The 15,008-nt window shown below is 39.3% G+C and overlaps 1 protein-coding gene across 2 annotated transcripts in view; it reads left to right on the plus strand.

Moving 5' to 3' along the window:
* LOC126260015 (uncharacterized) overlaps positions 1 to 15,008 on the plus strand; it is a 159,822-nt gene that overhangs the window by 46,072 nt on the left and 98,742 nt on the right. For both annotated transcript variants that reach the window (XM_049957176.1, XM_049957177.1), the window contains exon 5: positions 738 to 903. In XM_049957176.1, coding sequence (XP_049813133.1) covers positions 738 to 903 — 166 coding nt within the window. The remainder of the gene's footprint in view (positions 1 to 737; positions 904 to 15,008) is intronic.

The raw sequence follows: 15,008 nt of genomic DNA on the forward strand, positions 1-15,008 counted from the left end.
CTGTCAGTATAGAAGCATTGAGGTATAGACAGGCACACACAAAAACTTGCTAGCTTTCAGAGTAATCCTTTCTTGAGCTAGAGCACTCTAGCTCGAGAAAGGGCCAACAAAGCCTTTGTCAAAAATAGACATCCCCCCCCCCCCACACACACACACAATTTTCGACATAGGCCTTGTTGGCCAAAAGCTCATTTTGTGAGTCTATTAGTTGTGCCTACCTGCGACTCAGCATCTCCGCTATACTGTGAGTAGCAAGTACCCTTTTCATAATATTGTTACTCCTAAAGTATTTACATTCTACCAAAACTTTCATACAGAATTGTACACAACTGTAATATTTGAAAGCAGAAAGATATTTTCCACTTGATATGTAAATATTATATAAAAAGAAAATTCACTTGAGAAAACTAAATTTGGAGAGAGACGGAATGGTTGTCCAGTACTTATTCCCAGGAGGTAAAATGCCAATAGAAAAAGAAAGGAGCGATGGAGGGGGGAGGGCCCATCTGTCATTAGGATGAGGGGAAACAAAGATGGAGGAGGAGACATAAAAGATTGTAGGAAATCTAGGATGGTATATTAGTAAGCATTGTACCAGTTTCAGTCCAGAAATAAGGACAGAGTGAGAAATAAAGATGTAGAGAGAAAGAAAAATGCGATTTTATTTGTTCTTTGGCAAAAATCTGTAATTTTAGAATTTGTTTCACTGTAATTTTCACATATATATTTTTCCATAGGAAACAAATGATCTCACTAAAGAAAAAGAAATGTACCTAGAAGAAGCTGAAAGGTTTGCATCTTCGTTGGCATCAGACCTTCAAGAGGATGATGCTAGACGGCTCTACTGTCCAGCATTCAAAACTAAAGCTTGCCGTTGCCTTCAGGACCACATAATGTCAGCAGGTTAGTTACAGAATGTATGAATTAGAATATTTTGATGTCCTGGAGATTTTATTCAGTTATAATTTTCGTAAAACATTTAATTCAAATAACTCAATAAGGCACACGAATATCTCCAAAAGTATACAACAATCAAACAAATTCTGTGTCAGTCTTTTTGGAAATTTCTTAAATATAGGATTGACTTTCATTACATGTTTTACACACTGCACAGAGTCAGATTAAGGGAAGGTTGTCATCGGACAGCTGAGAACTATGATGTTCCCTTTCTTTTGATTGGGTAATTTGTAAGCTCCTAAACAAGTTCTGGTGCTTTTACAAGGTAATGCATTGCTGTAATGTGAGGGTCAGCAGTAACGAGAAAGTAAATTTAATTGCCTCATAATTCATTCACCAACAAGTTTAAGCAAATCTCAAAGTCTGTAATGTACTGACTATTCGGCAAGACTTCTCACTAAAACAAGTTCTGGTGCTTTTACAAGGTAATGCATTGCTGTAATGTGAGGGTCAGCAGTAGCGAGAATGCAAATTTCATTGTCTCATAATGCATTCACCAACAAGTTTAAGCAAATCTCAAAGCCTGTAATGTACTGACTATTCAGCAAGACTTCTCACTAATACAAATGAAAATTTCAGTCTTGTTTGCACCAAGAATGGTTTTCATCATGACTGGTAAACATCAGTATTTCACAGAGAATGTTGCGGGTCTGGGATGTGAGAGATCAAAGGACCAGCTGTCTTGGCACTGTGGTTGAAGTTTCAAAATCTGGAGATTGTGGCAGTGTTATTTTGTGTCACCAGATGGTGAGATGAGTTTGTGCAATGAGGAAGGGTTTACAGAAGAGTAGACATTAGACATTCAGAGTCAGTACTTTAATTCAGATGGAAGAAAATAGAAAGTTTAATCCCTTCCGATACCATGAGTTTTAAGTCAATGTGAGTTAGTTTTGAGAGATTCAGAGTCCATTTGTTTTGAAATTTTACATCCTATGATAGAATGCTTATCTAATGTACAGAACGCTGCCACAGATCACACATTATTTGATTTATTTTTGCAGGTTTCATTTATCAGTGCTAAGCTCCTCAGATACCAGCTTCAGATTTTGTGTACTGTGCAATGTAGGATTTTTTAAGATTTATGGCACAGCTGTATTTTTGCATTGTGCAATATGCAAACATGGTTAAGCTCCATTCAAATGCTGGCTTGCACCAACTTTAGCTTTACTTAGAAATATTTATGAATGACTCCCCAAGCCTGGGTACTCACCAACTTAAACAAAGGCATTGCCCACAGAGAACACAGTAACCATTTTAATTAATGTACAGAACACAGTCATATGTCGTGCATTATTTGTTTTGTTTTTATTGAATTTTCTTGTCAGGTGTGGGCATCCTCAAATCTCAGCTGCAAAAAAAATCTTACATTGCACAGTGCATCACATGGAAGGCCTTTTCTAAGGACTACCACTACCTTTTTAATTTTATAATAGTTAACATAGGCAACAAAATCTGGCATTTTTCTATATGCACTGCCAGACAAAAACAATGAAGCGTGCAAAAGATGTGGTCGGACGTCAGTGTAACTTCATACATGTACACACTATCAGTGTGTATTTAATGTTTACAGTAAAATCAAACATTAGAAAATCCAGTACGTCATTAATGTTTAAAGTTATAGTTATCTGTGACATGTAGAATGATCACCAGAGTGCTGCCGCTGTGAAGGACACAGAAATGCTGCATACTCGTTTTAGACAGTATTATCAGCACCTAACATAATTTGAAAGGGGCCTCATAGTGGGTTGCCATTTGGCTGGGTGGTAGAATCCTGTATTATCCAGATTTGTGGGGCATCAGACGTGACAGGGGCGAGATGTTAGACTGCATATGGGAACATGAGGACAGGCATACTCATCAGGGTTCTGGTTGATCATGTCTGACTACCACAATGGAGGACTGCCGTACTGAGTGCCAAGCGTATCATATCTTTTTCACATCAGTACCTGCCATTCAAGATCAAATAATGGATTCCCTGCAACTTTTTGAGTCTTTCTGCACCGTTGGTCAGAGACTAGAAGCAACGGGAGTAGGAGATTACGATTCCATGTGTAGACAGCTATTAATGCCACAACAGAAACAGCTGTGTTTGAAATGGTGCTTTTACCAGAAGCGTGGACTGCCATCATATTGCGTTCAGAGATGAATAGCATTTCTACACTATCCATGATGCATATCCTGACAGAAATTAACAGTGCAGATAATAAGATGAAAACTATATGGGATACTGTGAAACAAGATTCATGGCAACCAGAGTACAAGATACTATAACAATTAAACTAAATGACAGTGTTTTGACTGATAATTCACAAGTTGCATGTTTTTAACATTTCCCTTCTAAATGTAGCAGCAAAAATAGGATTAAGCAGTTCAGTTGAGAACCAAGAGAATCTTTAAAACTGTCATTTCACAAAACTTTAAGCAATTAGAAGAGAATCCTTCTCTGAAATTAATAGAATTATAAAAATTTTAAAAAACAAAAGCTCATGTGTTGTTGGAATTTCACACAGAATTCTGAAAAGTTGTTCTCACTTAATAAGTAACATTCTTAGTGGTATATGTAAAGTATCAATGGCACAGGGATTTTATCCAGATAGAATAAATATGCAGTTGTTAAACCTCCTAATAAGAAAAGTGACAACAAAGACTTAAATAATTATCATCCAATTCACTTACTGCCATTTGTTTCCAAAATACACACATCAAAACAGGTCCCAAGAGTTCTGGAACCTGTAAAGAAAATTGTAATAGAGATCAACATAAACATCATTTCCGCCCTTTTTATTGCTCATGAAAATCACACATTGCATGTTGTACCACCATACAGTGAGACCTTCAGAGGTGGGGATCCAGATTGCTGTACACACCGATACTTCTAATAGCCAGTAGCATATCCTCTTGCACTGATGCGTGGCTGTATTCGTCGTGGCATACTATCCACATGTTCATCAAGGCACTGTTGGTCCAGATTGTTCCATTCCTCAACGGCGATTTGGCGGAGATCCCTCAGAGTGGTTGGCGGGTCACATCGTCCATAAACAGCCCTTTTCAATCTATCCCAGGCATGTTCGATATGGTTCATGTCTGGAGAACATGCTGGCCACTCTACTCAATCGATGTTATCCTGAAGGAAGTCATTCACAAGATGTGTACGATGGGGGCTCGAATTGCGATCCATGAAGACAAATGCCTTGCCGATATGGTTGCAGTGTTGGTCGGAGGATGGCACTCAAGTAACATACAGTAGTTACGGCATCTTCCATGACCACCAGTGGCATACGTCAGCCCCACATAATGCCGCCCCAAAACAACAGGGAACCTCCACCTTGCTGCACTCGCTGGACAGTGTGTCTTAGGTGTTCAACCTGAGCAGGTTGCCTCCAAATACGTCTCTGATGATTTTGTGGTTGAAGGCATATGCGACACTCATCGGTGAAGAGAAAGTGATGCCAATCCTGAGCGGTCCATTCAGCATTTGGGCCCATCTGTACCACACTGCATGGTGTCGTGGTTGCAAAGATGGACTTCGCCATGGACGTCAGGAGTGAAGTTGCGCACCATGCAGCCTATTGCGCACATTTTGAGTCATAACGCAACATCCTGTGGGTGCACGAAAGGCATTATTCAACATGGTGGCATTGCTGTCAGGGTGCCTCCGAGCCATAATCCGTAGGTAGTAGTCATCCACTGCAGTAGTAGCACTTGGGCAGCCTGAGCGAGGCATATCATCGACAATTCCTGTCTCTCTGTACTCCTCCATGTCTGAACAACATTGCTTTGGTTCACTCCGAGATGCCTGGAGACACTTCCCTTGTTGAGAGTCCTTCCTGGTACAAAGTAACAATGCGGATGCAATTGAACTGCAGTATTGACCATCTAGGTATGGTTGAACTACAGACAACGTGAGCTGTGTAGCTACTTTGCTGTGGAATTACTGGAACTGATTGGCTGTCGGACCCCCTCCATCTAATAGGCACTGCTCATGCATGGTTGTTTACATCTTTGGGTGAGTTTAGTGACGTCTCTGAACAGTCAAAGGAACTGTGTCTGTGATACAATATCTACAGTCAAAATCTATCTTCAGGAGTTCTGGGAACCGGGGTGGTGGAAAACTTTTTTTGGTGTGTGTATTTTAAATTAATGTAATGGAGAGAAGGTCCACACTTAAGCATAGTGAAGTGTAGTCTCACACGTAAATAATAATAGGTTAGTCAGCATATCGTAATTTGGATTCCAGAAGGGTTTCTTGACTGAGAATGCTATTTAAACATCCACTCACCAAATATTATAAGCCTTTAATAATAAAATATTGCCAGAGTTTGTGATCTTTCCAAGGCATTTGCATAAATCATGCCACACAGAAAAACTTATGTTTTATGGAAGTGATGGCTTCATACACAACTGGTTTGAATCATATGTAACAAACATAATGAAAAAGTTGTGCTGAGTAATTCAAACAATACTGGAAGGAGAGAAAATTTTGGTGGCTGGGGAGAAATCGGAAAGAATGTCCCACAAGGTTCAGTTTTGGGCTCACTCCTATTCCTTATGTATGTCGATGACCTTCCACTTAATATTCATTGAGCAGAATAGGTACTTTTTGGAGAAGATAAGTGTTATAATAAATAACAGTAGACAGAAAGCATCGGACGAGATTGCTAATGATGTTTTCCAAAGAATTATTAAGTGTTTTTTTCTGAAAATAGACACTCCCTATATGTTGAGGAAACATGCTATATTCAGTTCTGTACAACAAATAACCATACCAACAGTTGATGAAGTACTTGAACAGGAGTCAGTAAATAGGCTAGATTCATCCAAATTCTCAAGTGTACATACTGAAGAAAACTTCTGGAAGTATGATATCACAGAGGTGCTCAAACAAATAAGTTCAGCTACTTTTGCTATTTGTATAGTTTCTAGTTTTGGAAACAAATGAAAATGATCTTTTTTTACCCATTATTGAAGCTTTAAGTGGCCCAGAAAGGAGTTCAATATGCAGCAACATTCTTTTTATCATTTGCCCAATAATATAAAATGTCTGACAAGTAGCAAAGTAAGTTTTAAATTTAAATCTATAATGTCCTGCGGTCAGCAGGAAAGAACTAATGATCAAGTTTGAACACACTTTATTTAACTAAAATGCCTTCTTGGCGTACACTAATTTCCAAACTCAAGAACAACAAGAAACACAATAATTCTTGTGGTGGCAAAAGCCAGATAAAAGTTACAAGACAGTGAAAAGAAATAATAATAACCAAAAACTATGCTACACAATTCCAAAGTGGCGTTATGCCCAACAAGATACAAATTTCTACAGAAGACTACAGCAAGTGTCTACTAGGCTAGAGCGGCATAGGTATTGGCCGGAGCTGTCCTAGCTGTAGGTAACCCACTGCCGTTCTGATTCTGTTGGTGTGCTTATAACACCGATTCTGCAGAGTGCTACACTTAGTCCCATTAGTTGTAATTGGTCAATCTTAGTCACATGGTTTTAATGAAGTAGTGCCGTGTTTATGCAGAAAGTCTGTTGATGTTTACATTCATTGGCAATGTTTTGATATGAGCTCTTGGACGGAGGTCGGCAGCCCACCTCGCTTCTCTGTTGTGCGGGCCCTCTAACTGCTAAGGGGCCACAATGACAAAATCATTTCTCTAGACAACTGCTGTTCCATGGATGAATTGTTTAAAAACTGGTAGTCTGCTAAAAAAACTTTTAAGTGTAGTTGCATGAATGCTTGAACGGGATTAAAAATATGTTCGGAACTTGTAACTTGTAACTATCAGTATGAAACTGCACCCCCTATGTCTTGTATACATGCACAGATTTAGTTGGAAAGGGCTGTTTTATCCTTTCACAAGAGAAGCTGGCCACAACTGTTGTAGTCTGCCTTGATATCCTGGATACGGGGCACTGGGACAGTGCTGATGTCTAAGCTGCTCCCACTCATGTTCCGCCAGGGACACATCTGGTGAGCTTATTGGCCATGAGAGTACCTCAACATTACACAGATAGTTCATAGATGCTCATATCATATGTGGATGAGCACAGTTGTGTTGAATTATCATGATACTGTTGCATGACAGGTTACACATGAGAATGCAGGGTGTCTGTGATGTACAGTTATGCCATCAGAAATCCTTCAATCACTACCAAGCTGTTGGCTCCCCATGCCATGACACTAGAAATAAAAGCATTGTGCCTTTTCAAAACAATGGAAGAAGGGAACCTCTCTCCACATGTCACTCCCATACTCAGTGCTGATGGTCTTCAGGGATAGTGTAGAAATGCTATTAATCTTTGAACACAATAAGAAGCCATTCCATCAGTAGTCCATGCTTCCCGGTCAAGGTTCCATTACCAATGCAGCCATTTCTGGACATTTTAAAGATTTTTCTTATAATATTACAGTTCTTTTTAGAATGCAAGTGATATCAGAACTTGTATAACTTTTGTATAAATTTCCCATTTCCTCTTAAATGAGATATAAATACCTTTAGTTGTTATGACTTACTAGTTTTTTTCTTGGACTTTCTGGATAATTTTTTTAGGAAAACTACTTTCAAATATTGCCACAGATTTACTATAGAATAATTCAATTATATTTTAGCATCTTTTTCTCTGTATACCTCATCCCACCTCTTTTAACTTATTCTTATAACACTGAACCCTGTTGTGTCATTAATAAACATCACAGCTTCGTACAAATGTGTCTCAGAGTTGTAAGGTGCTACATTGTTTATTCCCATTAATTGTGCATCATGATCAAATAATTCCTTAACAATGTGGTACATATTAATTTTTTCAACATGAGCTCGATCTATAAAAATTTTATCAATCAGGGTCCTACTATCTTGCTATTCACGAGTTGGAAAATTCAGTATTGAAATCAGATTGAAACAACCAAATAATGATTCCAGTTCATTTTTCGTGTCAGAATCTATTAAGAAATCTACATTGAACTCTCCAAACTCTACTAACTGTTTCTTTGTGTCTGACAGGTATCTCAATAATGCATATAATTTTCTCATAAGTAGCTGAAAGTTGTCTAGAGGGAATCTATAGACTGTTACAGTTACAAGTGAAATATTCTTCAGAAGCTGGCTTCTAAGTGCTGATCTACCAAAAAACAGTTTGTTTCAATATTTTTCACTTTGTGTCCAATTTTTTCATGTTAACCATACTGATAAGTGGGCACATACTGCCAAGTGCTTTGTAAATGTGACTCAGTGTTGTAATTGCTGAAACAGCATAACTTACCCTCTCAGACCATGAAGTTTTGTTTTGCTTTGTTTTCTCCTTGCCATATGGAATGTAACTTTTTTTTTGTCAGGCCGTGTATTTGAGTCTATTGTCTAACACTTTTTTCTGACATTGGAGATTTTTGTCTGTGATACCATCCAACTCAATTTTCTCTGTACTTAATTTGCCATGATTTAGATGAAATATTTAAATGATTACATTATTGATCTAGTTAAGAATTTGCCAGTTTGTCAAGATTGTTGATACTTGGAAAAAAAAAGAGGGAGGGATCCTAAAGACAGGTTTATATGTCATAACTAGTGTTGGTCATGGAGCAGAACAGAGGCTTAGGGTTTACACTATTTCAATTGGAGTATCTGGTATTCTCCTGTTGAAAAGTAAGTATGGGACCTTCAAACAGGTGGGTTGAATTGCCTGCTCTATTTCTGTCCGAAGTTGTTGTTACATGTGCACACAAAAACTTCAGAAATTGCTCTGTTTATTTGAGCTTCAGAGGGATTAAAAATACAAAGAAGAAGAAAATGGTCTAAAATCTGTTGTTGTTTTCTGAATACATGGGAATAAAATGTCCATGTTCATAATAATGAATTGTTTCCAAACTGACTTTATGTTCAGTGGAATATAATCAAATTTAGTTTTTAAGAGGATGAAACTATTAGAAGAGTTTTGGAAGCTTTGATGATCACAGTTAAATGTAAAGTATCAAGAATATTGTTAGTTTTTACATAGAGACTGAGAAAAATGAAGTAAGTATGAGAAAAATACTTGTTTTTGTTAGTAGTAGTAACACCTCTGCCATTATATCCTCTATTAAAAGCTACTGGTTTGGGAGGATAAATCCTCTGTTTTACAGTATCTGTCAAACAGAACTGCATTATGTAAACAGTCAAGCTATGAATTAATTATGCCATAGGAAGTTGTTGTTGTTGTGGTCTTCAGTCCTGAGACTGGTTTGATGCAGCTCTCCATGCTACTCTATCCTGTGCAAGCTTCTTCATCTCCCAGTAAAGTTCTCCCCTTGATATTTGCAATGCTCATTTTCAGCAGTGTGGGAATCCAGAATCCATTTACCGTAGCTCTTTTTTCTTCATAGTTAAAACTACTGTTATATTTGTGAATTTCTATGTCTTCACTGAACAAACAGGAATCGTACCTCCTCTCCATAGTGAGAACATGCATATTGGTCAATTTTATTATGTCATTGGTCATGTAGAGTGTGTGCTCTGCTATGGCTGATTTCTCCACTTTTCCCAACCTGCAGTACCATTTACTGTTTATGCTCAGTGAACCTGGTATTGATGGATCACCAGGTCACTCAAACATAAACTTTGCATCGTGTACACAGTTTTCAGTATATTCATGACATTTCAGGTGTGTCCCTTTTGTCCTTTTCAAATCTGCTATTTTTGATCAGTTTGTAAATGGTCTATACACTGTGTTTTCACAATATACAGTAGATTCTGCCCATCACTCTGGGGATATTTGATGTGTCACTTTGACGGGTGTTTGGTTTCATTTCACGTATTACATAACCCCTGGAGTTCCTATTGCTTCTCAAAATGCATTCCAGGTGTTGCATCTTGCATCTGAGGTGCTGTAGCTCACATATTCTTTTCATATGTGTTACGAGAATATTTTTCTGATATCTTTTTCCTTGGTCCGTTGACCATTTTATAGTTCATGCAGGTGCCTGACCATGTATATTGGTTTTTGATACATGCTGTGACCTACATTCTCACCGTTCCACCAGCAAATCTAGAATGAATATCTGTTGAGCCTTTTCTACTTGCATAGTAAAATTTGATGTTGGTATAGAGGCTGTTCATATGTCTTAGGAAATCACCAAGCTGTTCCTCACCCTGGTTTCGTATGATGAAGGTGTCATCAATGTTCCTGCGCCACATTTTAGGTTTACAAGGTGCCAAGACCAGTGCCTGTCATTCGAACTGCTCCATGAAGAAATTGACTACCACTGGACTATGTAGACTACCCATGACAATGCCTTCCAGTGGTTTGTAGAAATTGTCATTCAACATAAGGTAGCTCATACTAAAAGCTACATGAAGTGACTTGGTGATGTTCCGCAGGAAAATGGGACAGTTAAGTTCCAAACAGTCCCAGAGTCGCACTTGGGTGAACAAATGCACAAATTAACACTAACCAGGGTGTCAGCAGGCCCAAGTATTACTTTCTTCAACTTCTCCGTGAAATATCCCTAGTCCTTTATGTAGCTGTCAGCCTTTCCCATATGTGACTGAAGCAAAGAAGCATAGTGTTTTCCCAGTTCATACATTGGTGAGCCAGGGGCGGCTTTATCATACATCACCTTTATGGATTTTCAGAAACCCATATAGCTGAGGTGGCAGATATTCTGTGTTGCATAGGTGCCTCAGTATGTCGACTGAGAGAGAAGACTCTATGATTAACTAATTTAAATACCCTGTGATCCACTGGTTCAGATCTGTGATTAGCTTCCATTAACTTATCAGATCTAGTAGCTCACGTGTCTTCTGCTTATAATCTTAACTCTTCATTACAGATGAAACTTGAAACTTCCTGGCAGATTAAAACTGTGTGCCGGACCGAGACTCGAACTCAGGACCTTTGCCTTTCACTGGCAACTACTCTACCAACTGAGCTACCCAAGCACGACTCACGTCCCGTCCTTGCAGCTTTACTTCTGCCAGTACATCTCCTACCGTCCAAACTTTACAGAAGCTCTCCTGCGAATCTTGCAGAACTAGCACTCCTGAGAGGAAGGATATTGCGGAGACATAGTTTAGCCACAGCCTGATGTCACATTTCCCTTGTTAGCAGGCAGAATCAGTATGCTCTTGTTGGTGTTAAGGCTTTTTATAGTTTATAACACTACTGCAAGCTGTTGGTTTTGCTTGATACAGTTTCCCGGCCCTTTCAGTGCATATTTCCGTGGCTTTTTCACAGGGATGGGTCCAGATGCCCACCTTGTTGGTATTAATGAACTCCTCTGTAGGCAAAGTTGTGGGGATATGGTGAAATTCCCTTCCTTTTGAAAGACAGCATGCCAATTGCAAGTGTTGAGAGCTGTCATTGCATGCTACCTGTCAGTCTCAGCCTATACACTGCACTTTTTCTAGTGTTGTAGACAAGAAGGTGTACAGCACCTCAGCAGCTGACTGGGAGAGAAACTGAAATCTGTATCGTTGCTTCATGTGGAGAATGATTGCCATGCTGTGCATCAAAACTGCCCTATTGAAGGAAAGGTATAATCATCAATGAAGGTACTCTCACCAGCAGGACTAGTGTGAATGCAGCCTATTGACATTTCTGAAGTCATAGAATTTTTCCCTCCATTTAGAGTGAAACTAGTCTGTTTGTTAAGTAAGAACAGATTTTGACAAGTTCAGAGTCCCCTGTGACTGCAGTTCTTGCAGTAGCCTCAAACCATCCCTGAATACACCAGTGTCTTTTGTGCTTCGCACACACTTCAGAATGTGTACAATAGCTTGTAATGACTCTCACCATAAAAGTTCAAGTATGTTCTCACTGCATTCACTGTGAAAGCCAGATCTGGTTGACATACAGTCATGAGAAATAAAAGTGAACCAACTGCTTCCCAGAATGGAAATGTCACTATAACTGACGCATCCTCATCTGCTGAGTCATTTTCACATCTAAATCCACTGGAGTGGATAAAGGACTCATTTTCCAACTCAAAACATTTCAGGATCACGTCACATACACTGTTGGTGTACAAACAAATTTTCTTCTCCTCCCTTTTGCCCAGTTTCCTATCTGCAAAAAACTTTCACCTCTGAAACAGTTATTAAAAACATTTTCATCATTTCTTTTGAAATGATCTTGAGGGATTCATTGCTTTTTGCCAATCCACAGCCTATCTGCTACAAATGAAACCAAAAAGACCAGACCATTTCCAATATTCCCAGTAAAGGTACATTTATCTGCTTTGCTCTCTTTGAAATAAAACTTCTTCAAGAATTTGCAAATGTTGGATTACAACAATGGGAAGCCTGCTTTAATCATAAGATGACATTTTAAGCTTGCACACACATTCATTGTCATTCAGAATCATACTTTGTAGCATCAACATGTAAATTTTATCATTTAGTTTTCCATATAAATATGTGGTTTTTACATTATATTGCAAGATTTCAGAATCTTCTTTGGCCAAAATCATGAGCAAGTTTTGTAGAGAGTTGTCTGTCACTACTGATGACAAAGTTTTGTTTTAGTCCAGTCCAGAGTATTCGGTAAAGCCTCGAGTGGCAAGTCAAGCTTTATATCTTGGGCCATTTTCACTTTTTGGTGGTTAGGTTTTGAAAACCAACTTTGAATATATTGTCGTTTGGATCTCTTTTGGCACAATGACCCAAGTTCTTATTTCGTTTAACGTGCTTTGAATTCCTCTTAAATTGTTTGTCCCCATTTTTCTTTGTCTGGACATGAATTGCCTTATCAAAAATGTTCAGTTCAAGACAATATACATAGTCGCATCATATCTAGCTAGGGGTCAGATCTGGCTCCTGTTATATAATCTATAAGACTGCTGCTGTTTGGGATCTAGATCACCTCTCCTTGTAGTTTTCTGTCATCTCCAACTGGTGGCTGAACATCATGTTTTCCATCTTTGCTGTCAGATTCTTCAGTGTTGGAGTCCAAAATAGGGAACACGTGATGTAAATCAACACAATCATGCTTTAAAATGGGTTTATGGATGGCCAGGAGTCCTACACTGCATTTAATGTCATGGGATTCAGTGATTTTCTTGTTTTTTTGTATCAAAAACTCTGTAATTTCAAGATTCTCCCTGATATCCAACCATGATTATTTTCTTAGCCTTCGGATCTAACTTCTTGCAGGACAATTTAGGAGTGGGTGAATGCTTTAGCTCCGAAAGTGCTCGTGTGAGATGTGCGGTTTTCTACTTGACCGTATTTCATATTGGTGTCACGTTTCTGCTCATCCAACCATGATTATTTTCTTGGTCTTCGGATCTAACTTCTTGCAGGACTATTTAGGAATGGGTGAATGCTTCAGCTCCGCAAGTGCTCATGTGAGATGTGCAGTTTTCTACTTGACCATGTTTCATATTGGTGTCAAATTTCTGCTCTTTTTGATTGAAGTGCGATTCAATACATGAACAGTGGTATTAACTGCCCCCACCCATGGAGGTTTTGACAAATTCGGCCAATGAGCATGGACTTCATGGGTTTGATAATGGTTCTGTTATCACATTCTGCCTTCCCATTTTGTTGAGGGGCATAGAGTGCTGTTGTCTCGTGTGCTATGTCACAAAATCATTACTCAGAGTCTTCATTTTTTTGGACAGCATGTTTGACATGATTTTCTCAAATTCCTAGAAGTGGTCAAAAAAGTCAAATTTATTTCTCAAGAAGTGGACATGACAAAAAAGACGTGTTGTCCATGAACATTACACTGAGTGATTCGACCTGCATTGGTCCACATACATCGCTGTGCATAAAATTGCTCATTTTCGAATTTCTCACTTTGATTTTCTTGTTAAAGGGCAAACAGTGAGGCACTCTTCACTATGTGATCAAAAGTATCCGGGCACCCCCAAAAACGTACGGTTTTCATATTAGGTGCATTGTGCTGCCATCTACTGCCAGGTACTCCATATCAGTGACCTCAGTAGTCATTAGATGTAATGAGAGAAGCAGAATGGGGTGCTCTGCGGAACTCACGGACTTCAAACGTGGTCAGATGATTGGGTGTCACTTGTGTCATTTGTCTATATGTGAGATCCCCACACTCCTAAACATCCCTAGGTCCACTGTTTCCAATGTGATAGTGAAGTGGAAATGTAAAAAAAACACGTACAGAAAAAAAGCGTACAGGCTGACCTCATCTGTTGACTGACAGAGACTGCCGACAGTTGAAGGGATCATAATGTGTAATAGGCAGACAACTATCCAGACCATCACACAAGAATTCAAAACTGCATCAGGATCCACTGCAAGTACTATGACAGTTAGGCAGGAGGTCAGAATGCTTGGATTTCGTGATCAAGCGGCTGTTCATAAGCCACACGTCACACCAGTAAATGCCAAATGATGCCTCACTTGGTGTAAGGAGTCTCAACATTGGTCTACTGAACAGTGTAAAAATGTTGTATGGAGTGACGAATCACAGTACATAATGTGGCAATTCGATGGCTGGGTGTGAGTAAGGCGAATGCCTGGTGAACGTCATCTGCCAGCATGTGTAGTGCCAACAGTAAAATTCAGAGGTGGTGGTGTTATGGTGTGGTCATGTTTTTCATGGAGGGGGCTTGCACCCCTTGTTGTTTTTGCATGGCACTATCACAGCACAGACCTACATTGCTGTTTTAAGCACTTTCTTGCTTCCACTGTTGAAGAGCAATTCGGGGATGGCGATTGCATCTTTCAACACGATCAAGCTCCTGCTCATAATGCACGGCCTGTGGCAGAGTGGTTACATGTCAATAACATCCCTATAATGGACTGGCCTGCACAGAGTCCTGACCTGAATCCCACAGAACACATTTGGGATGTTTTGGAACGCCGACTTCATGCCAGGCCTCACCGGCCGACATCGGTACCTCTCCTCAGTGTAGTACTCCGTGAAGAATGGGCTGCCATTCACCAAGAAATCTTCCAACACATGATTGAACGTATGCCTGCGAGAGTGGAAGCTGTCATCAAGGCTAAGAGTGGGTCAACACCATATTGAATTCCAGCATTATCAATGGAGGGCGCCACGAACTTTTAAGTCATTTTCAGCCAGATACTTTTGATCACATAGT

Source organism: Schistocerca nitens, chromosome 5 (assembly GCF_023898315.1).
Source record: "Schistocerca nitens isolate TAMUIC-IGC-003100 chromosome 5, iqSchNite1.1, whole genome shotgun sequence".
Classification (NCBI taxonomy): domain Eukaryota; kingdom Metazoa; phylum Arthropoda; class Insecta; order Orthoptera; family Acrididae; genus Schistocerca; species Schistocerca nitens.